Source organism: Medicago sativa, chromosome 3 (genome assembly GCF_051527215.1).
Source record: "Medicago sativa cultivar Bolivia chromosome 3, Bolivia_mono, whole genome shotgun sequence".
NCBI lineage: Eukaryota > Viridiplantae > Streptophyta > Magnoliopsida > Fabales > Fabaceae > Medicago > Medicago sativa.
Window position 1 is genome coordinate 60,767,675 of NC_140751.1, and position 25,754 is coordinate 60,793,428.

A 25,754-nucleotide genomic window follows, 5' to 3' on the forward strand; every position below is an offset into this window, starting at 1 on the left:
AGAGCTTGAGCCCAAGAAGAAGAAGTTTCCACTTCAGATTAAAAGTTCTATGGTTGAAGTGACTCCAGCCATGAAAAGGATGGCTAAGGAACGTGCTGATGATTTTATAGCTAATAAGCAAGATTTGAAAGCTCAGTATGAATTAGAAAGAGATGAGGAAGGAGAAATGATGATAATTGTGGAAGAAGCTGGTGTTGAAAACATGGAGCAAGGTCAGGGAGAGAATCTTGGAATAGCAGAATCTGATGCTTCAGGTTCTGTTCCTTCAGCTGCTGGTCCAGATGTTGAGTTCTCTTCTGAAGCTGACACTTCAGTCAAGGTATGTCAGATTCCAGTCACCTCTACCCCCATCTCACCCTCTTCATCACAACCACCAACACCTGAATAAACAGAAGACACTTCTGTCTTGGACAATCTTGTTAACCACTACTCAGGTGAATTACCCAAAGATAAGCCTACCTCAGAGAAATCCTCTGACACAACCTCAGAAGTAGCTGCTTCTGAGCGCCAACAACAAACACCAGAACCACACAAACCCTCATCACCTCAACAACAACAACAATGACCCAAAGCCAATATTGACCCCCAACCCAACATTCAAACACAACAAACTTCACCACAACAACCACCAACCAATACTGAAACTGACCCCCAACAAAACCCACAACCAGAGCAAACTTTACCTCAATCCACTCCAATGGATATTGACACTCATCAAGTCAATCTCCAAGCATCAACCTCAACTGTACACATTGTTGGAACAAAATGTGTTTAACAATGAACCTTAAAGAGTTTTGATGATAACAAGGTATTAAAAATTGTAAATTGGACTGGCTAATATTTGTTCAAGTGTACAGGACCATAATTAAAAAGTTACAGCATTTATTGGTTTTGAATGAGCAAATAAAGAGCAAAAGGAATCAACAATATTGAAGCTTAGTGCTCCTGAAGGCAACTCGCTCCTGAAGAGAAAAAGCGCTCCTGAAGTAAAGCCGCTCCTGAAGTTAGTAAAGTGCTTCTGAAGAATAGTGCTCCTGAAGACAAGAGGTCCAGAAGCCACGTCATCAGAAGCTGCGTTATCAGAAGCTGTATCATCAGAAGCTGCATCATCAGAAGCTGCGTTATCAGAAGCTGCCTCATCAGAAGTCATTTCACCAGAAGCTGAAGATCAAATGAATTTGAGAAATTCAAGGATTCAAGAGTTGTGTCATGGATCGTAATTCATCAAAGGACAACAAAAGATCAATGGAATTTTGCAACGGTCCTTTCAAAGGTGTTTGAAGGCATGTGCTTGCAATTTTGGACGAAAGCGTTGACATTGTACTATTGTACGAACTGTACAACCACCTTCTCCACTACTCTGTTTTGTGTCCACGCTACAAGACAAGAAAACAACTCCAGAATACGGCTTCGCCTGCATAGATGTTCCTTTGGATAAGGAATGGATTTCAAATTGGTTCTTCATAGGACAACAACCAAATCAGGCAAAAGATCATTGGTGAAAGATCAAGCTTCAACAACGACTCTTTGATGTGCTGGCAATTTCACAACGTCTCTTTCACATCTCTATATAAAGGAGCGAAGACTTAGAGAATTGGCAATGCTGAACGAAAGACTCACAACATTTTTACAAGTGCCAAACCTCTGCTGAAATTGTTCTGCATTCACTTAGAATTTCTGTGTCTCATATTCATATCTTAGAAATTCTTAAGTCATTGAGTCTGTATCTGATTTGTATTGTGAGCACCTCTGATTGTATATCAAGTGTTCAACCTTAAACAATTTTCTGTGTAATTTTGTTTAGTTAGAAGTCTCTTGCAGTTGTGCTTGAGCAGGGAAGTCTCTTGATTGTGTTCTTGAGCAAAGGAATTCTCTTGCTTGTGTGCTTGAGCAAAGGAAGTCTCTTGCTTGTGTGCTTGAGCAATTGTAATCAGATATTACTCTTAGTTAAATCTCCTTGGAAGTGCAAGGGGGACTGGACTACTTCCGGTTTGTGGAAGGAACCTGTATAATTGCTTTGTGTTGTTCTTCTTCTCTCTCTGTTTTATTTCGCTGCATTTAGATTTTGATTACCACTTCAGAAGCTGTTTCACTTAGCTTCTGATCAGTGTGTTCAGTTTTTAGGAGAAACGAAGAATTTTCCAAAACACAATTCAACCCCCTTCTTGTGTTTTTCTCACCTTCAATTGGTATCTAGAACCTTGGTCTGTTGTGTAACACTTAACCGTGCAACAGTCAAAGATTTGAGAAAAACATGTCTGGTCCTATTCCAACTCCTATTCCTGATGGAACTAGCTAGAAGAATGTCTCACATGATTATAGTGATGGTAAGAAATCCAGTGTTGGAAAGATTCCAAAATTCAATGGAGATGCTGAAGAATTTTCTTGGTGGAAAACCAACTTCTATAGTTATATCATGAGCCTAGATGAAGAACTATGGGATATTCTAGAAGATGGTGTTGGTGACCTAGTCCTTGATGAAGAAGGAGTTGCTGTGGATAGAAAGAAACATACTTCTGAGCTGAAGAAACTCTACAAGAAGCATCATATTATCAGAGGAGCCCTTGTCACTGTCATACCCAAAGCAGAGTACATGAAGATGAGTGACAAATCCACTACTAAAGCTATGTTTGCCTCTCTCTGTTCAAACTGCGAAGGCAGCAAGAAGGTCAAAGAAGCTAAAGCTCTCATGCTTGTACATCAGTACGAGTTATTCAAGATGAAGGATGATGAAACTATTGAGGAGATGTACTCAAGGTTTCAAACCTTAGTCTCTGGGCTACAAATTCTAAAGAAGAGCTATGTTGCTTTTGACCATGTGAGCAAGATACTTAGAAGCTTGCCTGCAAGATGGAGACCAAAGGTGACTGCCATTGAGGAAGCTAAAGATTTAAACACTTTAAGTGTCGAAGATCTTGTTAGTTCTTTCAAAGTTCATGAGTTAAGTCTTAATGAACATCAGTCTACTAAGAAGAGTAAATCAATAGCTCTTCCATCCAAAGGTAAGTCATCAAAAGCTCTCAAAGTGATTGAATATGGAGAGGAAGAATAATCAAGTTCAGATTCTGAACCAGATGCTGCTGAAATGGCCATGCTCTCAAACAGACTTCAGTATCTGGCCAAGAAGAACAGAAAGTTTCTAACCAAGAGGAGTAAATCCAGAAGCTCAAGAAAAGAAGATCAGAAGGGATGCTTCAATTGTAAGAAGCCTGGACATTTCATTGCTGAATGCCCTGATCTTCAAAGAGAAAAGTCAAAGGACAAGTCAAAAAGGTCTACATTCAAACCAAGCAAATTCAAGAAGCAGATCAAGCAGAGTTTAATGGCAACCTGGGATGATTTGGGAAGTGAATCTGGATTTGATAAAGAGGAATCTGATGAAGATGCAAAGATAGCTGTTGGGTTGGTAGCAACAGCAACTTCAGAAGCAGGATCAGATTCAGACTCAGAAAATGAAAACGAGGTATATTCCAAAATTCCCAGAAATGAACTTGTTGAGTCACTTAAAGAACTTCTTACACATTTTGAAGTAAGAACCAAAGAGTTGAAGGATTTAAAAGAAAAATATGTTGATTTAATGAAACAATAAAAATCAACTCTATTGGATCTGAAAGCTTCTGAAGAAGGACTTCGGGGCTTTGATTTCATTTGTAAAACATATGAAGACAAGCTCAGGTTCTTATGTCAGAAGGTACAAGAAAAGTGTAATGAGAAACCTTTAAGCAACCATGAAATTGCTCTTGAAGATTTTATTATATCTGGCATTGACAGAAGCAGAGTGGCTTATATGATTTATAGCATTTACAGAAACAATGGCAAAGGGATTGGTTTTTCAGGAGGGAAGCCAAATGAAATCAGTCTCAAAGCATGTTGTGAATGCATCAAAGAAGGTCTGAAAACAGTTTTTGTACCTGGAGGTGCTGAGTTGGAAACTGTTTTTCAATCAGAACCTGAAGCTTCTAGCTCTAAAGCTAAGATCACTTCAAAGCCAAAGAACTCTAAGCCAAAGGCTATGATCAAATCTGATTCCAAGACTTCAAAGATCAGGATCCTGAAAAGATCAGAACCTGTACCTCAGAGTCTGGTGAAACCAAAATCTGAGGTTCTGAAGTCTAAGTCTCAGAAGAAGACAGTTACTGCTTCTGAAGTACCAAAACCAAAGGTGATGGTTAATCAGAAGCAACCCAACTCACAACACAAGGTACAAGGAGTGAAGAGTAAAGCCTTAAGTACTAACCTTTCAGGACCCATAGGACAATGGGTACCTAAATCTGAAAATGTCAATGATGCAGGTATGTCTAAGAGCAGCACCAAAGCAAAGATCATGGTACCTAGACAGCGGTTGCTCAAGACACATGACAGGAGAGAAGTCCAGCTTCCTCAGCTTAACAATGAAAGAAGGAGGAAGTGTGAAATTTGGAGGCAACCAATCTGGCAAGATCATAGGTACAAGAACTATTGGTAATTCCTCTACCTCAATTAATAATGTATGGTTGGTAGATGGTCTTGAACATAACCTTTTGAGCATTAGTCAATTTTGTGATAATGGTTATGATGTGCTTTTTGAGAAAACCAATTGTACTGTAATCAAGAAGGAAGACAAATCCATTGTGTTCAAGGGAAAGAGAGTTGACAATGTCTACAAAATCAATTTTTTCTGAACTGGCTGATCAGAAGGTGATTTGCCTTCTATCAGTGAATGATAAGAAATGGATGTGGCACAGAAGGTTGGGACATGCTAACTGGAGGTTAATCTCTAAGCTTAGTAAGTTACAACTTGTCAAAGGGCTACCAGACATTGACTTTATTCAGATGCACTCTGTGGTGCATGTCAGAGAGGGAAAATTGTGAAATTATCTTTTAAAACCAAAGACATTGTTTCAACCTCCAAACCCTTAGAATTACTCCATATTGATTTATTTGGACCAGTGAGTACTGCATCCTTATATGGAAGTAAATATGGATTAGTCATTGTTGATGATTACAGCAGATGGACTTGGGTGAAATTCCTGAAAAGTAAAGATCATGCATATGATGTATTCAGTAACTTCTGCACACAAATTCAAACTGAAAAAGAGTCAAAGATTTTGAAAATCAGGAGTGATCATGGTGGAGAATTTGAAAATGAGCCATTTGAAGTTTTTTGTGAAAAACATGGAATTATCCATGAATTCTCTTCTCCTAGAACTCCACAACAAAATGGGGTTGTAGAGAGAAAGAATAGAACTTTACAAGAAATGGCCTGAACCATGATCCATGAAAACAATTTGGCTAAACATTTTTGGGCAGAAGCAGTGAATACAACATGTTATGTTCAAAACAGGATCTATATTAGACCTATTTTGGAGAAAACAGCATATGAACTCTTTAAAGGAAGGAAACCCAATATCTCTTACTTTCATCAATTTGGATGTACATGTTACATTCTAAATAACAATCTCTACCTAAAGAAATTTGATGCCAAGGCCCAAAGAGGAATCTTCTTAGGTTACTCTGAAAGGTCAAAGGCATACAGAGTGTATAATTCAGAGACACTCTGTGTTGAAGAATCTATGCACGTTAAATTTGATGACAAAGAGCTTGAAGATAAAACTTCAAAGCAAGGTGAAAGTGTTGCAGAGGTACAAGTTCCTGAAGCTACTCCAGAACCTGATCAGATAGCTGAATCTGAACAAAGTCCAGAAGCTGAACCCACATTAGAAGCGCAAGATGAAACTGCTTCTGATGAAGCACAAGATGGCTCACATCAAGCAGATCCTCCCAGAAACACTTTCAAGCACAAGTCTTCACATCCCCAGTGAAGTCGCCAACTGTTTTATCTTGGTTTTCGGGTGTCAAACATTGATTGCGTTTGAACCTTTTTAACCGTTGATATCTCATTTTTTCTTAGGAAGGGAAAAAATAAGCAAAACCCTTGAGAATCGAGGTCCGGGAGTTGTTTTCGTTACGGGAAGGTTTTTGCCACCGTAGTTCTCTTCCAAAAAATGTTTTTGTGTTTTTGTTGGTTGATTTTAAGTTTGAAAATTGGATTTTGAAGAATGGAGATCGAGAGGCCTCAAGGGCATAAGATTGTGAAATTGTGAGGTTGAATTAGTCATTTTGCAAAAAGAAGTCCAAGTATGTTTAAGATTCATTAAAGTTTTTATTTAAGAAAAGAAAAGGAAAAATACAATGGGATTTTGATCCCAAGGTTTATTTTGAAAATGATTTGAGTGATATTGTTCAAGTTTTTTGGAAAATTGATTTTTCTAAGTGTAAATCCTAAGCATTCATCTAAACATGCAATCCTAAACATACATCTAAACATGCATAACCTAAGCATATATCTAAAGTATCTATGTGATGTGTGTGCATGTGTCGGTGCTTGTGTCGGTGTGCATCGTTAGAGTCCATTGTCCTTTACATCATTGGCCTAAATACATTCTATGGTCTTGCAAGAAATTGAAAGCATAAAGTAAAGTACAAAATCCCTAGGCTTTACATTCTAACTTTTTGCATGAATTTTAAAGTGTAAGAAATAAGAGATGAAAATATGATGTGAGATGCTATGGAAATGAGACATGAAACAAAAGGGGTTAGTAGCACAAATGAAATAGAAACTAGTACCAAAATTCATAGTAAAGCTATTGTAACTTGCAAGAAAAGTAAACCAATCAAGTTTGACAAAAAGTGCTAAAAGAGCTTGGAATTCAATGTAAAAGCTAAGACACAAATCAAAGCCTAGGTTCTCATAACATTGGAGGAATTTTAGATGACTTATTTCAAGAGGACCAACATGAGAATCTAGGGATTTAACTATGCCAAAATTTACAAGACTTTCAAGCGTTTTATACACTTTTATTTTTGCAAGAGACTTTCACATTATTCACAACACAAAGGATCCACAAAATTCACACAAACAAAACAGCAAGTATACATCAAAAATAAAGGACAAGATCACTCCAAAAATTACAAGTTCAAGACTACAATCATGTGCCAAAATCCAAGCTCAAAATCACATCACAATTTCACAAAAAATGTTAACAAAAAGTAAGCTACAAGTAAGGAAAGGTTACACATGATCTTGAAGTGAACTTTGGCATGAACCCACATCTTAAATGATAGGTTTCAAGTGCCAAAATTACTACAAGAAAAAGTGCACCAACACTTAAGAGTTTTTAACACAATTTTAACAAGAATCAAAGTATTGAATTAACAAGAACACCAAAATATTTTCCCTTCACTTCTAATCAATATTCAACATGCAAACAGCATCGAGTTTCATCAAAAGACACAAGAAAATCGTTAGAAATTTTGTGGAATTTTCCAAGAGCTTTTAGGCATGGCAGGGGGTGTAGCAAGCATACTGGGAGTACAGGCAGCAAGCAAGAAGACAACATGGATATTGGGCTGAGCAAAACGCGCATGTGCTTGGGTAAACCCTACTGGGTCAGTTTGGATCCGTGGGTTAATGGGTTAAACAAAAATAGGAGGAGTATAAAATTGGTTTGAAGGACAAAAAGCAGTTTCACGTTAAAAACAAATTGCTCTCTTCTCTTCATTGCAAACACAACAGCGGTCATCTTCAACCTCTGTTTCCGGCGAGTTTTACGATTCCGACGCGGTGGCCGGTGGTGGCACCACTGCGTCGGAAACTAAAACTCCATCGTTTCCAAAATAAATCACATATTCGCAAATCCTTTTTAGCATAGAACACAAATCCACAAATTAAATTTCAAAACCAGTCTTAAAACATCCTGGATCTATGCTTAAACTTCGAAAATTTCTCAGAAAATATGAACAAACAGGATGTAAAGAATCATTACCTCTTTCTCTATGGTTTGATTAGTTCAATCTGTTGAAGGTTCGGTCACATCCTTCTCTCTTTCTGTAACGCCCGTCTTAACTATTTAATTAATTCAATGAAGTTTAGAATATATTTATAAATATATGCTTATATGATTTATAATTTGTGTAATTTATGTGATTTATGATTTGAGTAAGTTATATGATTTATGAATGAATTATGTGGAGTATTTTATGTTGTGAAGTTGTTATGTTGGTGTGACTTATTTTATTATTAAATAAAATAAGATATTAGAAATAAAATAAAAATATTAGAAGTTGGGCTGTGAGGTGGAAAGAGTAAGTTTATAGGTGAGATGAGTAATAAGAGTAAATAAATAATACAGACATAAGTGGGAAACGTTCTTACGTGAAACGCTTTTGGAGAAAAGAGAGAAAGAGTCAGAAGAGGAGAACCTGAGGGAGAGGCTATCGATTCTGCAAGTACAAGGTAAGGGTGAGACTAATTTTCAATATTATTAAGGGTATAATTCTATAGGATGAATTTAGCATGATTAGGTTAAGTTTTGGTGAGAATTGAGAATTAGGTTTAGGATCAATTTTGATGAATGATTCATGAAAAGATGTTAGGTTGATGTTCAATTAGTGTACAGAACTTAGATACACCATAAGATGATAATTAGATGTTGAATTGAGGATAAAATTAGGAGATTAAGTGAAAAGTTGGAATTTTTAGGTTTCTGGCCGTACTGACATTCATCGCTCGCACCTGCGAGCAAGAACACTCGCATCTGCGAGCTAGAACCCAGAACTCGCAACTGCGAGCAACACAACTCGCAACTGCGAGTGACCTGTGAGCTCGCAACTGCGAGCAAAATAACTCGCCACTGCGAGTAAATACGTAGGAACCCAGAATGCACACTTTGCTCGCCATTGCGAGTGAAGTTACTCGCCACTGCGAGTTAGGCTGTTAGTTGCCCAAAATTGTCCCGATGCGATCCTTTCGCACGTGTAGTCTTGAGATGACTTTAGAAGTAAGTTAGAGAGCTGTTTAGGATGCTTTCATAAGCTCCAGAAGTCTGTTATGGTGACTGAAATTAAAAGTGTTACTACATGAATGCTATAATGATGTTTTGTGCTATTTATATTGATGTAATTAATTCTTTATGTGAATGTTAACACATTCCAGTGTTGTTAATTGCTGTATGTTGCTGCTGTTTTCTGTTGTCGACTGTAGTGTCTTGAGGTTGCATGAGTCGGTCTATGTTGTTGGAATTTAAGAAGTTGTCAATGATTATGAGTCGTATGAGTTGTACACGTCGTTGTCTAAGTTGTTGGAAGTCGAGTTCATTGCATACTCATTAAAGTTGGGGGCTTTAGGCCCGGCAGCCTTTGTGCTCATTAAAGTTGGGGGCTTTAGGCCCGGCAGCCTTTGTGCTCATTAAAGTTGGGGGCTTTAGGCCCGGCAGCCTTTGTGCTCATTAAAGTTGGGGGCTTTAAGCCCGGCAGCCTTTGTACTCATTAAAGTTGGGGGCTTTAGGCCCGGCAGCCTTTGTGCTCACACGTTGAAGAGCCTATTATGCTCATTTTGTTGCTGATTGGTACCACATGCATTTGCATATCAAGAAGTTCATGATGTTTAAGTTGTCGAGTTGTTGTCGAGTTGATAGAGTTGCATGGTCAAAGATGAGTCGTGTTGTTAGGTTGTTGTTGAGTTGATAGAGTTGCATGGTCAAGGATGAGTTGTGTCGTCATGTTGAGTGTTAAGTTGATTATGATTTGTGATGAAAATTAGTAATGGTATTTGATGATTGTATTTGTTATGTAATGAAAAATATGCCAATTGTTAATTGTTGATATGTTATTAATGTTTAAGTTGTTAAATGCATTTTATTGGATTATATGCTTAATGTATTGATTATGAAATCTCACCCCTTCTGCGTATATGTTGCCTCGACCGTGGGTAATGTGCAGGTAATAAAGATTAGAGGCGTTCATGAGTGGACTCTCAGTTGGTGTCTAGTTGCTCTGATACGTAACGGGATGGGGGCTTGCATTTACTTCTATTCCTTACGTGTCTCTTTCATGAACTAATTTATGAGATTTTTCAATAAGGCCTGCGTGCCAAGACTTTTAAACGTTGAACTAAATTCCGCTGCAATAGTTTAAGATTTTTCATGATGTTGAATTTGAAGGATTATTACCATTATCCATTTTATGATTTAAATGAAGTATGTGACATTCCGTTGTGATCAAAATACTCTGATTTTTAAATGAAATTTTTATGTTGGGAAAACGGGGTGTTACAATTGGTATCAGAGCAGGTCGGTCCGTCCGGCCAAGTAGTTGAGTCGCGTTGTGTCGTTTGCAGTTTTGTACTGTATTTAAGTTGTACCTATTGTTGATTGTTATGTAGAGAACCAATACCTGATATGAACTGGTTGGAGTGCAACCATGTTCGTATTAATTGTTTTGGTAAGTCGGTGTACTTTTCTTCCGTCGAAGAAGAAAGTGGAGCAGAGTTTTTGTCTACTAAGCAGCTGAAGCAGTTAGCACGTGATGGAATTTTGATGTTTTGGTTGATGGCGTCACTGTCTATTGAGAATCAAGCAGTGAGTGATAAGTTGCAAATTGTGTGAGAATTTCTCGAAGTTTTCCTGAAGAGATTGTTGTTTGATCTTACCGGCACATCAGGAAGTGTCTGCCGCCGGAGAGAGAAGTTGAATTTTCTATTGATCTTGTTCCGGGAACGAAGCCTGTGTCTATGACACCTTACCGTATGTCGGCATCTGAGTTAGCTGAGTTGAAGAAACGGTTGGAGGATTTACTTGATAAGAGGTTTATAAGACCGAGTGTTTCATCTTGGGGAGCGCCGGTATTGCGAGTTAAGAAGAAAGATGGTAGTATGAGGTTGTGCATTGATTATCGGCAGCTAAATAAAGTGACGATAAAGAACAGATGTCCACTTCCAAGAATTGATGATTTGATGGATCAGTTAGTGGGTACACGTGTGTTTAGCAAGATTGACTTGAGATCGGGTTATCACCAGATTAAAGTAAAAGACGAAGATATGCAGAAGACGGCTTTTAGGACGCGATATGGACATTATGAATATAAGGTGATGCCTTTTGGTGCTAGTAATGCGCCTGGTGTGTTTATGGAGTATATGAATTGCATTCCTCATGCATTTTTGGATCGCTTCGTGGTTGTGTTCATCGACGATATTTTGATTTACTGTAAGATAGAAGAAGAACATGCTGAGCATTTGAAAGTTGTCTTGCAAGTGCTGAAAGAGAAGAAGTTGTATGCTAAATTGTCTAAGTGTGAATTCTGGTTGAAGGAAGTAAGTTTTCTTGGCCATGTTATTTCCGGTAGTGGTATTGCAGTCGATCCGCCTAAAGTTGAAGCAGTATCACAATGGGAGACTCCTAAGTCGGTTATAGAGATTAGAAGCTTTTTGGGTTTGGCAGGATACTATCGAAGATTTATAGAAGGATTTTCTAAGTTGGCACTTCCGTTAACACAGTTGACGTGTAAAGGTAAAACCTTTGTGTGGGATGTTCATTGTGAGAATAGTTTTAATGAATTGAAGAAGCGTTTGACGACGGCTCCAGTTTTGATTTTGCCAAAACCTGATGAACCTTTTGCGGTGTATTGTGATGCGTCCAAATTGGGCTTAGGCGGAGTGCTTATGCAAGATGGTAAAGTTGTTGCTTATGCATCAAGACAGTTGAGAACTCATGAACGAAACTATCCTACTCATGACCTTGAATTAGCTGCAGTCGTATTTGTCCTTAAGATTTGGAGACACTACTTGTATGGTTCGAGATTCGAGGTGTTTAGTGATCACAAGAGCTTGAAGTATTTGTTTGATCAGAAAGAATTGAATATGCGACAGCGACGGTGGCTCGAATTGTTGAAGGATTATGACTTTAGTTTGAATTACCATCCGGGTAAAGCTAATGTTGTTGTGGATGCCTTAAGTAGGAAGAGTTTACATATGTCTGCTATGATGGTGAAGGAATTTGAATTACTTGAACAATTTAGAGATATGAGCTTAGTTTGTGAAATGTCGTCTCGGAGTGTTAAGCTAGGAATGCTGAAAATTGATAATGATTTCCTGAAGAGTATTAGGGAGGCGCAGAAGGTTGATGTTAAGTTTGTAGATTGTAGACTTGTTGGTTGCTAGTGATCAAGCTGAAGATAGTGACTTTAAGGTAGATGATCAAGGTGTGTTGAGGTTTCGAGGTAGAATATGTATTCCAGATAATGATGAGATAAAGAAGATGAATTCTTGAAGAGAGTCATAGGAGTAGCTTAAGTATTCATCCAGGAGCTGCAAAGATGCATCATGACTTGAAGAAGTTGTTTTGGTGGTCTGGATTGAAACGTGATGTAGCACAATTTGTGTACTGTTGTCTGATTTGTCAGAAGTCGAAGGTAGAGCATCAGAAACCTGCTGGGTTGATGACACCGTTAGATGTACCAGAATGGAAATGGGATAGTATATCCATGGATTTTGTGACAAGTTTGCCGAATACTCCTAAGGGAAATGACGCTATTTGGGTGATTGTTGACAGATTGACGAAGTCGGCACATTTCCTTCCGATTAATATTAGTTTTCCTGTGGCTCAGTTGGCAGAGATTTATATTCGAGACATAGTGAAATTGCATGGTGTTCCTTCAAGCATCGTGTCAGATAGAGATCCACGATTTACTTCTAGATTTTGGAAGAGTTTGCAAGAGGCTTTAGGTTCTAAGTTGAGATTGAGTTCGGCTTATCATCCTCAGACAGATGGTCAGTCGGAAAGAACGATTCAGTCACTTGAGGATTTGTTGAGAGTATGTGTGCTTGAGCAAGGTGGAACTTGGGATAGTCATCTTCCGTTGATAGAGTTCACTTATAACAATAGCTATCATTCCAGTATTGGGATGGCACCTTTCGAGGCTTTGTATGGTCGGAGGTGTAGGACTCCGTTGTGTTGGTTTGAGACAGGTGAAAGTGTGGTTCTAGGACCAGAAATTGTTCAACAGACTACCGAGAAGGTGAAAATGATTCAAGAGAAGATGAAAGCGTCGCAGAGTCGACAGAAGAGTTACCATGATAAGCGTAAGAAAGACCTTGAGTTTCAAGAGGGAGACCATGTGTTCTTGAGGGTTACTCCAACGACCGGGGTTGGCCGTGCATTGAAGTCAAAGAAGTTGACTCCAAAGTTTATTGGTCCTTATCAGATATCAGAGAGAATTGGCACGGTGGCTTACAGAGTTGGCTTACCACCGCATTTATCAAATTTGCATGATGTATTCCATGTGTCGCAATTGAGGAAGTATGTTCCAGACCCGTCCCATGTGATTCAGAGTGATGATGTGCAAGTTAGAGACAACCTTACGGTAGAGACCTTACCCTTGAGGATTGATGATCGCAAGATGAAGACGTTGAGAGGCAAGGAGATTCCTCTAGTGAGAGTTGTTTGGAGTGGAACGACTGGTGAAAGCCTGACATGGGAGCTAGAGAGTAAGATGATGGAGTCTTATCCAGAGTTGTTTTCTTGAGGTAAATTTTCGAGGACGAAAATTCTATAAGTTGGGGAGAGTTGTAACGCCCGTCTTAACTATTTAATTAATTCAATGAAGTTTAGAATATATTTATAAATATATGCTTATATGATTTATAATTTGTGTAATTTATGTGATTTATGATTTGAGTAAGTTATATGATTTATGAATGAATTATGTGGAGTATTTGATGTTGTGAAGTTGTTATGTTGGTGTGACTTATTTTATTATTAAATAAAATAAGATATTAGAAATAAAATAAAAATATTAGAAGTTGGGCTGTGAGGTGGAAAGAGTAAGTTTATAGGTGAGATGAGTAATAAGAGTAAATAAATAATACAGACATAAGTGGGAAACGTTCTTACGTGAAACGCTTTTGGAGAAAAGAGAGAAAGAGTCAGAAGAGGAGAACCTGAGGGAGAGGCTATCGATTCTGCAATTACAAGGTAAGGGTGAGACTAATTTTCAATATTATTAAGGGTATAATTCTATAGGATGAATTTAGCATGATTAGGTTAAGTTTTGGTGAGAATTGAGAATTAGGTTTAGGATCAATTTTGATGAATGATTCATGAAAAGATGTTAGGTTGATGTTCAATTAGTGTACAGAACTTAGATACACCATAAGATGATAATTAGATGTTGAATTGAGGATAAAATTAGGAGATTAAGTGAAAAGTTGGAATTTTTAGGTTTCTGGCCGTACTGACATTCATCGCTTGCACCTGCGAGCAAGAACACTCGCATCTGCGAGCTAGAACCCAGAACTCGCAACTGCGAGCAACACAACTCGCAACTGCGAGTGACCTGTGAGCTCGCAACTGCGAGCAAAATAACTCGCCACTGCGAGTAAATACGTAGGAACCCAGAATGCACACTTTGCTCGCCATTGCGAGTGAAGTTACTCGCCACTGCGAGTTAGGCTGTTAGTTGCCCAAAATTGTCCCGATGCGATCCTTTCGCACGTGTAGTCTTGAGATGACTTTAGAAGTAAGTTAGAGAGCTGTTTAGGATGCTTTCATAAGCTCCAGAAGTCTGTTATGGTGACTGAAATTAGAAGTGTTACTACATGAATGCTATAATGATGTTTTGTGCTATTTATATTGATGTAATTAATTCTTTATGTGAATGTTAACACATTCCAGTGTTGTTAATTGCTGTATGTTGCTGCTGTTTTCTGTTGTCGACTGTAGTGTCTTGAGGTTGCATGAGTCGGTCTATGTTGTTGGAATTTAAGAAGTTGTCCATGATTATGAGTCGTATGAGTTGTACACGTCGTTGTCTAAGTTGTTGGAAGTCGAGTTCATTGCATACTCATTAAAGTTGGGGGCTTTAGGCCCGACAGCCTTTGTGCTCATTAAAGTTGGGGGCTTTAGGCCCGGCAGCCTTTGTGCTCATTAAAGTTGGGGGCTTTAGGCCCGGCAGCCTTTGTGCTCATTAAAGTTGGGGGCTTTAAGCCCGGCAGCCTTTGTGCTCATTAAAGTTGGGGGCTTTAGGCCCGGCAGCCTTTGTGCTCACACGTTGAAGAGCCTATTATGCTCATTTTGTTGCTGATTGGTACCACATGCATTTGCATATCAAGAAGTTCATGATGTTTAAGTTGTCGAGTTGTTGTCGAGTTGATAGAGTTGCATGGTCAAAGATGAGTCGTGTTGTTAGGTTGTTGTTGAGTTGATAGAGTTGCATGGTCAAGGATGAGTTGTGTCGTCAAGTTGAGTGTTAAGTTGATTATGATTTGTGATGAAAATTAGTAATGGTATTTGATGATTGTATTTGTTATGTAATGAAAAATATGCCAATTGTTAATTGTTGATATGTTATTAATGTTTAAGTTGTTAAATGCATTTTATTGGATTATATGCTTAATGTATTGATTATGAAATCTCACCCCTTCTGCGTATATGTTGCCTCGACCGTGGGTAATGTGCAGGTAATAAAGATTAGAGGCGTTCATGAGTGGACTCTCAGTTGGTGTCTAGTTGCTCTGATACGTAACGGGATGGGGGCTTGCATTTACTTCTATTCCTTACGTGTCTCTTTCATGAACTAATTTATGAGATTTTTCAATAAGGCCTGCGTGCCAAGACTTTTAAACGTTGAACTAAATTCCGCTGCAATAGTTTAAGATTTTTCATGATGTTGAATTTGAAGGATTATTACCATTATCCATTTTATGATTTAAATGAAGTATGTGACATTCCGTTGTGATCAAAATACTCTGATTTTTAAATGAAATTTTTATGTTGGGAAAACGGGGTGTTACACTTTCCAAGCAACTCGGCCTCAGCTTCTTCTTCACGTTCGCGAATCCAGCGATGTTCTTTCCTTCACCTTTGATTTCCTCTTTCACATTGCTTCTCGAGTTCGGTTCAGATTCATCTTCTAGATTCCTTGCTTCAGCTTCGATTGTGGTTCAGTTGCGATGATATTCGGTCTCGGTTCTGTTACGGTTTGAGCTTGCCTCCGATCTGGTTCCATTTGGTGCTGAGACTCGGATTTGACTTGATGTAATTTGTACCATGTTTTTCAATGTGTTGTTTCTTGCGGAGAGAGGAATTGAATGGAGTTGAAGATTTTGAAGAAAAGAAGAAGAAAATGGAATCAAGAATCGGAGGAATGAGACTCTGACGGTGAAAATGGTGTTTTGCGGCGGCGAGAGTTAGTTTCCGGTGAGGTGGGGTCTACGTAACTGAGTTTGTTACGTAGGAGAAAGAGGATTCAACAGTTTGGTTATGGAGGTTTTTGTGGTGAATGTGGTGGTTAGGGATGAAGATTGAAGGTGGTTATGGAGGTTTGGGATGAAATTTGATAGTCGTTGAAGTTTGTTGTGGTGGTTGAAGGTGGTGGAAGAAGTTAGTTAGGGTGGTGGAAGTTTGTTAGGGTGGTCGATGGTGGAGGAGGGAGTTAGTTAGGGTGGTGATGGATGATGAGAAAGTTTGTTAGAGGTGAGAAAATGGGAGGGAAAAATTGAGTGAAAAAGTTTTGTGATTTTTTGTGAAAATGATTGAAATAATTAGTTAGTGTGTTGACCTTGACCCATTGGACCCCTTATATAGGTGATGAAAGGAATGCTTGCCCAATGATATGATGCCATGTGGCACTTGGACCCTAACCAACTTTGACCAATTTTGACCTGCAAAGTAACAAACTACAAAGGACCAAAATGCAAATAACAAGACTTTGAGGACTAGAATGCAATTAAAACTAAAATTGATTAAAAAAAGTAAATTGAAAATTAACGTAAAGTGAAACTAAAAATAGAATCGACCAAAGGACTAAAATGAACTAATTACACAAATGAGGTACTTCAAAGTAACCTCTCTCTGTCAAAATTTCATGTGAAATGACCAAAATGCCCTTAGGGACTAAAATGACTCAAATGCAATTTTTAAAACGGTTTTTAACAGGGAAATAAAGCAAGAGTTTATACAAGCAAATTAAAAGACTCAGAGACAATTTTTAGGAATTAAAAAGAATCTTAACACAGGAAATGACTAACATGCCCCTAGGGGCTAAACTGACTCAAAATGACTTCAAATGCAATTTTTTGAAATGGATTTTGACATGAGATTGAAGCAAGTACTTACACAAACCAATTGAAAAGACTCAAGCAATCTTCAAGGATTAAAATGAGTTTGAATGTATGAAATGACTAAAATACCCTTTTTCATGAATTTTGCAAATAACATTGCAATAAAATGCAGAGAAAGATGCAATTGATCAAGGACACATCAAATGACTTGAAATACAAGAAAGAAGATTTGAGCTAGTATTTTTAGGTCCAAAATTAGGGTATAACAGCTGCCCCTATTTAAGTTTCTTTGTCCGGAGGGTCAAGAGACGAAGTCTTTGATTTGTCGGGACGAAGATACTTAAATATTAACATTTGCACTGTTTTTGGACATAAAAATACGTTCTCAGATTTTCAAAATATGAATGTCATGCAATATTTTGATTATGAATGCAAGACAAACAACTGGAGTCTACAAAGCATGTCATATCACTGGGGATTCAGGTAGATATTGACAGAGTAGACAAGCCAGGGGACAAGAGATAGGTACAAGCTGCTCTTTGGATCGAACTAGCCACTTGACCATGAGATACAAGCAAGAGGTGAGTACAAGCTGTTCTTTGGATCGAACTTGGCACTTGACTGGGAATAGAGATATAAGACAGGTACAAGCTGCTCTTTGGATCGAACTTGGCACTTGACCGGAGACATAGACATTATAGGAAGACACAAACTAGGTACAAGTTGTTCTTTGGATCGAACTAGGCACTTGACCGGAGACATAGACATATAGGAAGAAACAAACTGTTCTTTGGATCGAACTTGTCGCTTGATTGAGGATACAAACAGATAGACAGATACAAACTGTTCTTTGGATCGAACTGGCTGTTTGACTGGAGATATAGACAAAAGGGCAGATACAAGCTGTTCTTTGGATCGAACGTGTCGCTTGATCAACACCACATCATGTGGGTAGGTGCAAACTGTTCTTTGGATCGAACTTGTCGTTTGACCGATAACAAAGCATAAGCTGGGTACAAACTGTTCTTAGGATCGAACTTGTCGTTTGTCCGGGAATATAGGCATATAAGCAGGTACAAGCTGTTCTTTGGATCGAACTAGCCACTTGACCAATAACAAGATACAAATTGGAAGTTTGATTTGAAAGGATACAAATTGAGAGTAAGTTGATATTGACTTGATTTGAAGATAGACATGACCATTTTGTTGGCCCAAAAGCAAATTGAGAGTGGATTATCATTGACTTGAATTGAATTGAAAGTTGACATTTGAAAAGACATTGAAAGTTGAGAATACTCAGAGGCATACACATTGAATTGAAAGTTGAAATTGAATTGAACTTGAAAATTGAGATTGAATTGAATTGGCAATTGAAATTGGATTGAATTGAAATTGAGATTGGGTTGAGTTGGGAATTGAAATTGAATTGGATTGAAAGTGGAGATTGAATCGAATTGAAAATTGAAATTGAGTTGGATTGAAAGTGGAGATTGAATTGAGTTGGAAAGTTGAAATTGGAAATGCAACATGTATGTATGGTACAACAAGATTATCAAATGTATGAGCACATAGAATGCATGATTATGCATGTATGAATGCTTGGAAATGCATGATTGGTTTGTAGTGTTGGAACAAAATGTGTTTAACAATAAACCTTAAAGAGTTTTGATGATAACAAGGTATTAAAAATTGTAAATTGGATTAGCTAATATTTGTTCAAGTGTACAGGACCATAATTATAAAGTTACATCATCATTGGTTCTGAGTGAGCAAATAAAGAGCTATGGAAACAACAAAAATTTGAAGCTTGGACGCTCCTGAAGGCAACTTGCTCCTGAAGTCAAGCTGCTCCTGAAGAAATAGCGCTCCTGAAGTAAGCTGCTCCTGAAGAATAGTGCTCCTGAAGACAAGAGGTCCAGAAGTCACATCATCAGAAGCTGCATCATCAGAAGCTGCAGAAGTCATCTCATCAGAAGCTGCATCATCAGAAGCCGCATCATCAGAAGCTGCCTCATCAGAAGCCATTTCACCAGAAGCTGAATATCAACTGGATTTGCAAAGAATCAAGAATTGAAGAATTATCAATGCAAAAGCTGTCTATTGGATTCGAAAACACAAACAAAGGATTAGTGGAGTTTGCAACGGTCATTTCAAAGGTGTTTGAAGGCATGTGTTTGCAATTTGGACAAAAGCGTTGACATTGTACTTTGTACGAATTGTACAACCACGTTCTCCACTACTCTGTTTTGTGTCTGCACTTCAAGACAAGAAAACAGCTCCAGAATACGGTCTCGCCTGCATAGATGTTCCTTTGGATAAGGAATGGATTTCAAATTTGTTCTTCATAGGACAACAACCAAATCAGGCAAAAGATCATTGGTGAAAGATCAAGCTTCAACAACGACTCTTTGGTGTGCTGGCAATTTCACAACGTCTCTTTCACACCTCTATATAAAGGAGTGAAGACCTAGAGAATTGGTAATGCAAGAACGCTGAACGAAAGACTCACAAAGATTTTCACAAGTACCAAACCTCTGCTGAAATTGTTCTGCATTCACTTAGAATTTCTGTGTCTCAAAGTCATATCTTAGAAATTCTTAAGTCCATTGAGTCTGTATCTGATTTGTATTGTGAGCACCTCTGATTGTATATCAAGTGTTCAACCTTAAACAATTTTCTGTGTAATTTTGTTTAGTTAGGAAGTCTCTTGCAGTTGTGCTTGAGCAGGAAGTCTCTTGATCGTGTTCTTGAGCAAAGGAAGTCTCTTGCTTGTGTGCTTGAGCATTGGAAGTCTCTTGCTTGTGTGCTTGAGCATTTGTAATCAGATATTACTCATAGTGAAATCTCCTTGGAAGTGCAAGGGGGACTGGACTACTTCCGGATTGTGGAAGGAACCAGTATAATTGCTTTGTGTCGTTCTTCTTCTCTCTCTCTGTTTTATTCCGCTGCATTTAGATTCTGATTATCACTTCAGAAGCTGTCTCACTTAGCTTCTGATCAGTGTGTTCAGTTTTTAGGAGAAACGAAGAATTTTTCTAAAACACAATTCAACCCCCCTTCTTGTGTTTTTCTCACCTTCAATTGGTATCAGAGCCTGGTTTGTTGTGTATCACTTAACCGTGCAACAGTCAAAGATCTGAGAAAAACATGACTACTCCTCCTCCTGATGGTGATACTAGCTATAAAAATGTCTCACATGATTATAGTGATAGTAAGAAAACCAGTGTTGGAAAAGTTCCAAAGTTCAATGGAGATGCTGAAGAGTTCTCTTGGTGGAAGACCAATTTTTACAGTTACATCATGAGCCTAGATGAAGAATTGTGGGATATTCTGGAAGACGGCGTTGGTGGTTTAGTCCTTGATGAAGAAGGAGCTGCTGTGGATAGAAAGAAACATACTCCAGAACTGAGGAAACTTTACAAGAAGCATCATATTATCAGAGGAGCTCTTGTCACTGCCATACCCAAAGCAGAATACATGAAGATGAGTGACAAATCCACTGCTAAAGCTATGTTTGCTTCTCTCTGTTCAAATTATGAAGGGAGCAAGAAGGTCAAAGAAGCAAAGGCTCTCCTGCTTGTACATCAGTATGAATTATTCAAAATGAAGGATGATGAAACTATTGAGGAGATGTACTCAAGGTTTCAAACCTTAGTTTCTGGTCTACAGATTCTAAAGAAGAGCTATGTTGCTTCTGATCATGTAAGCAAGATACTCAGAAGCTTACCTGCCAGATGGAGACCAAAAGTGACTGCCATTGAGGAAGCTAAAGATTTAAACACTTTAAGTGTCGAAGATCTTGTTAGTTCTCTCAAAGTTCACGAGTTAAGTCTTAATGAACATGAGTCTACTAAGAAGAGTAAATCAATAGCTCTTCCATCCAAAGGCAAGTCATCAAAAGCTCTCAAAGTGGTTGAATCTGAAGAGGAAGAACAGTCAAGTTCAGACTCTGAACCAGATGCTGCTGAAATGGCCATGCTCTCAAACAGACTTCAATATCTGGCCAAGAAGAACAGAAAGTTTCTCTCCAGAAGGGGTAACTCCAGAAGCTCAAGGAAAGAAGATCAGAAGGGATGCTTCAACTGTAAGAAGCCAGGTCACTTCATTGCTGAATGCCCTGATCTTCAAAGAGAAAAGTCAAAGGACAAGTCAAAGAGGTCTACATTCAAACCAAGCAAATTCAAGAAGCAGATTAAGCAGAGTTTAATGGCAACCTGGGATGATTTGGGTAGTGAATCTGGATCTGATAAAGAGGAAGCTGATGAAGATGCAAAGGTAGCTGTTGGGTTGGTAGCAACAGCAACTTCAGAAGCTGGATCAGATTCAGACTCAGAAGATGAAAATGAGGTATATTCCAAAATTCCCAGAGATGAACTTGTTGAGTCACTTAAAGAACTTCTTACACATTTTGAAGTAAGAACCAATGAGTTGAAGGATTTAAAAGAAAAATATGCTGATTTGGTACAACAGCAAAAATCAACTCTATTGGATCTGAAAGCTTCTGAACAGGGACTTAGGGGCTTTGACTTCATGTGTAAAACATATGAAGACCAGCTCAGGTTCTTATGTCAGAAGCTACAAGAAAAGTGTAATGAAAAACCTTTAAGTAATCATGAAATTGCTCTTGAAGACTTCATTATATCTGGCATTGACAGAAGCAGAGTGGCTTCTATGATTTATAACATTTACAAGAACAATGGCAGAGGAATTGGTTTTCCAGAAGTGAAACTGGAGAAAACCAATCTAAAGTCTTGTTGTGAATGCATCAAGGAAGGTCTGAAAACATTCTTTGTACCAGAAGGGGCTGAGTTGGAAACTGTTGTTCAATCAGAACCTGAAGCTTCTAGTTCTAAGGCTAAGATTACTTCAAAGCCAAAGAACTCTAAGTCAAAGGCTATGATCAAATCTGATTCCAAAACTTCAAAGGTTAGGATCCTGAAAAGATCAGAACCTATTCCTCAGAGTCTGGTGAAACCAAAATCTGGGGTTCTGAAGTCTAAGTTTCAGAAGAAGACAGTTACTGCTTCTGAAGTACCAAAACCTAAGGTGATGGCTAATCAGAAGCAACCCAACTCACAGCACAAGGTACAAGAAGTGAAGAGTAAAGCCTTAAGTACTAACCTTCCAGGACCCATAGAACAATGGGTACCTAAATCTAAAAATGTCAATGATGCAGGTATGTCTAAGAGCAGTGCCAAAGCAAAGATCATGGTACCTAGACAGCGGTTGCTCAAGACACATGACAGGAGACAAGTCCATGTTCCTCAGCCTAACAATGAAAGAGGGAGGAAATGTGAAATTTGGAGGGAACCAGTCAGGCAGGATCATAGGTACAGGAACTATTGGTAATTCCTCTACCTCAATTAATAATGTATGGTTGGTAGATGGTCTTGAACATAACCTTTTGAGCATTAGTCAATTTTGTGATAATGGTTATGATGTGCTTTTTGAAAAACCCAACTGTACAGTAATCAACAAGGAAGACAAATCCATTGTGTTCAAGGGAAAGAGAGTTGACAATGTCTATAAAATCAATTTTTCTGAACTGGCTGATCAGAAGGTGATTTGCCTACTATCAGTGAATGATAAGAAATGGATGTGGCACAGAAGGTTGGGACATGCTAACTGGAGGTTAATCTCTAAGCTTAGTAAGTTACAACTTGTGAAAGGGCTACCAGACATTGACTATCATTCAGATGCACTTTGTGGTGCATGTCAGAGAGGGAAAATTGTGAAATCATCTTTTAAAACCAAAGACATTGTCTCAACCTCAAGACCTTTAGAATTACTCCATATTGATTTATTTGGACCAGTGAGTACTGCATCCTTATATGGAAGTAGATATGGATTAGTCATTGTTGATGATTACAGCAGATGGACTTGGGTGAAATTCATAAAGAGTAAAGATGTTGCGTGTGATGTATTCAGTAGCTTCTGCACTCAAATTCAATCTGAAAAAGAATCAAAAATTTTGAAAGTCAGAAGTGATCATGGTGGAGAATTTGAAAATGAGCCATTTGAAGCTTTTTGTGAAAAACATGGAATTTTCCATGAATTCTCTTCTCCTAGAACACCACAACAAAATGGAGTTGTAGAGAGAAAGAATAGAACTTTACAAGAAATGGCCAGAACCATGATTCATGAAAACAATTTACCAAAACATTTTTGGGCAGAAGCAGTGAATACAGCATGCTATGTTCAAAACAGGATCTATATTAGACCTATTTTGGAGAAAACAGCATATGAACTCTTTAAAGGAAGAAAACCCAATATCTCTTACTTTCATCAATTTGGATGTACTTGTTACATTCTGAACAACAAGCTCTACCTAAAGAAATTTGATGCCAAGGCCCAAAGAGGAATCTTTTTAGGTTACTCTGAAAGGTCAAAGGCATACAGAGTGTATAATTCAGAAACACTCTGTGTTGAAGAATCTATGCACGTTAAATTTGATGACAAGGAGCTTGAAGATAAAACTTCAAAGCAAGGTGAAAGTTTTGCAGAGATACAGGTTCCTGAAGCTACTCCAGAACCTGATCAGATAGCTGAGTCTGAAGATAGTCCAGAAGCTGAACCCACATCAGAAGCGCAAAATGAAACTGCTTCTGATGAAGCACAAGATGGCTCACATCAAGAAGATCCTCCCAGAAACACATTCAAACACAAGTCTTCACATCCTGAGGAGCTAATCATTGGAAACAAAGATAGTCCAAGAAGAACAAGATCACATTTCAGACAAGAAGAGTCAATGATTGGACTAATCTCAATGATTGAACCTACAACAGTTGATGAAGCACTTTCAGATGATGGATGGATCCTAGCTATGCAAGAAGAGTTGAATCAATTTCAAAGAAATGATGTGTGGGATCTGGTACCCAAACCTCAGCACAAGAACATTATTGGAACAAAATGGGTATTCAGAAACAAGCTGAATGAGCAAGGTGAAGTAACAAGAAACAAAGCAAGGCTTGTTGCACAAGGGTATAGTCAACAAGAAGGCATTGATTACACTGAAACGTTTGCTCCAGTTGCAAGATTGGAAGCAATCAGGTTACTTCTTTCCTATGCAGTTAATCATGGCATAATATTATATCAGATGGATGTCAAGAGTGCATTTCTCAATGGTGTCATAGAAGAAGAAGTGTATGTTAAGCAACCTCCTGGATTTGAGGATATTAAATATCCTGACCATGTTTTTAAACTGAAGAAATCACTATATGGCTTGAAACAAGCTCCCAGAGCTTGGTATGATAGACTAAGTAATTTCTTAATCAAAAATGATTTTAAGAGAGGACAGGTTGACACTACACTCTTCAGAAGGACCCTTGGGAAAGATATTCTTGTTGTGCAAATATATGTTGATGATATAATATTTGGTTCTACTAGTGCATCTCTTTGCAAGGAATTTTCTGAGTTAATGCAGGATGAATTTGAAATGAGCATGATGGGAGAGCTGAAGTTCTTCCTTGGCATTCAAATCAATCAATGCAAAGATGGAGTCTATGTTCATCAATCAAAGTACACAAAGGAGCTTCTGAAGAAGTTCAAACTTGAAGATTGTAAAGTGATGAACACTCCAATGCATCCTACGTGCAACCTGAGCAAAGAAGATGAAGGAGCTAAAGTAGATCAGAAGCTGTATAGAGGTATGATTGGTTCTTTGTTATACCTCACTGCATCTAGGCCAGATATTTTATTCAGTGTATGCTTGTGTGCAAGATTCCAATCAGATCCTAGAGAATCTCATATGACTGCTGTCAAGAGAATCTTCAGGTATTTGAAGGGAACAACTAATCTTGGACTCCTTTATAGGAAATCCTTAGATTATAAGCTAATTGGATTCTGTGATGCTGATTATGCTGGTGATAGGATTGAAAGAAAATCAACCAGTGGCAATTGTCAATTTCTGGGTGATAATCTTATATCCTGGGCTAGCAAAAGACAAACAACTATTGCTATGTCTACAGCAGAAGCAGAATACATTTCAGCTGCAAGTTGTTGTACACAACTACTTTGGATGAAACATCAGTTGGAAGATTATCAGATAACTGCTAACAGTATTCCCATTTATTGTGATAATACTGCTGCTATTTGTTTGTCTAAAAATCCAATTTTGCATTCAAGAGCTAAGCACATTGAAATCAAACACCATTTTATCAGAGATTATGTTCAAAAAGGAATTTTAGATATACAATTCATTGATACTGAAAATCAATGGGCTGATATATTTACTAAGCCTTTAACTGTTGAAAGATTTGATTTTATAAAGAAAAATTTGAACATGCACTTCGTGTCTGATTAAATGTTTGCTTGCTCCTGAATAGGATTTTAGGCTCTGAAGTTAGTTCAGAAGCAGTAGTCCATCAGAAGCTCTTTATTGAGGTTCTGAGGAAAACTCGCTTCTGATGATGACATCAGCATCTGAAGTCCAGAAGCTGGATTTGTTGCTTCTGAATAGTTGGATTAGTGGAAACGTTGGGAGTTACTTTTTAAAGTAACTTCTGGCCCACTAACTTGGTAGTTACTCTGTGAACTTCTTACGTGGCCTGTATGTGTTGGCGTATAACTAAAAAGGGCAATGATGATTTAATAGCTATGAAAGTACTTTTCACGCGCCCCCAATTTTGTCATTAATGTTATGTTTGTTTGTCTCTTTTGAATTGCAATCGTTTTACTTTTAACACTTTGTCAATTCACACACTACTCACTCACAACAAACACATTTGCTCTCAAACCGTTTGCGAAGTAAGCGCATTCTCTCAACCTTAGAACCCTAAAAATCTTCATCTTCTTCAAATCTTCGTCAATCATCAAATGGCATCATCAAGCTCGCAACGAAAAGATTCAGTATCTACTTCAAGAATGGTCCCTGAATATGACT

General features: G+C 38.1%; 1 protein-coding gene across 1 annotated transcript in view; it reads right to left on the minus strand.

Moving 5' to 3' along the window:
• Positions 1 to 455: 455 nt before the first annotated feature.
• LOC146938823 (uncharacterized) overlaps positions 456 to 25,754 on the minus strand; it is a 50,148-nt gene continuing 24,849 nt past the window's right edge. Inside the window, exon 2 of the mRNA XM_085749692.1 lies at positions 456 to 644. Coding sequence (XP_085605818.1) covers positions 456 to 644 — 189 coding nt within the window. The remainder of the gene's footprint in view (positions 645 to 25,754) is intronic.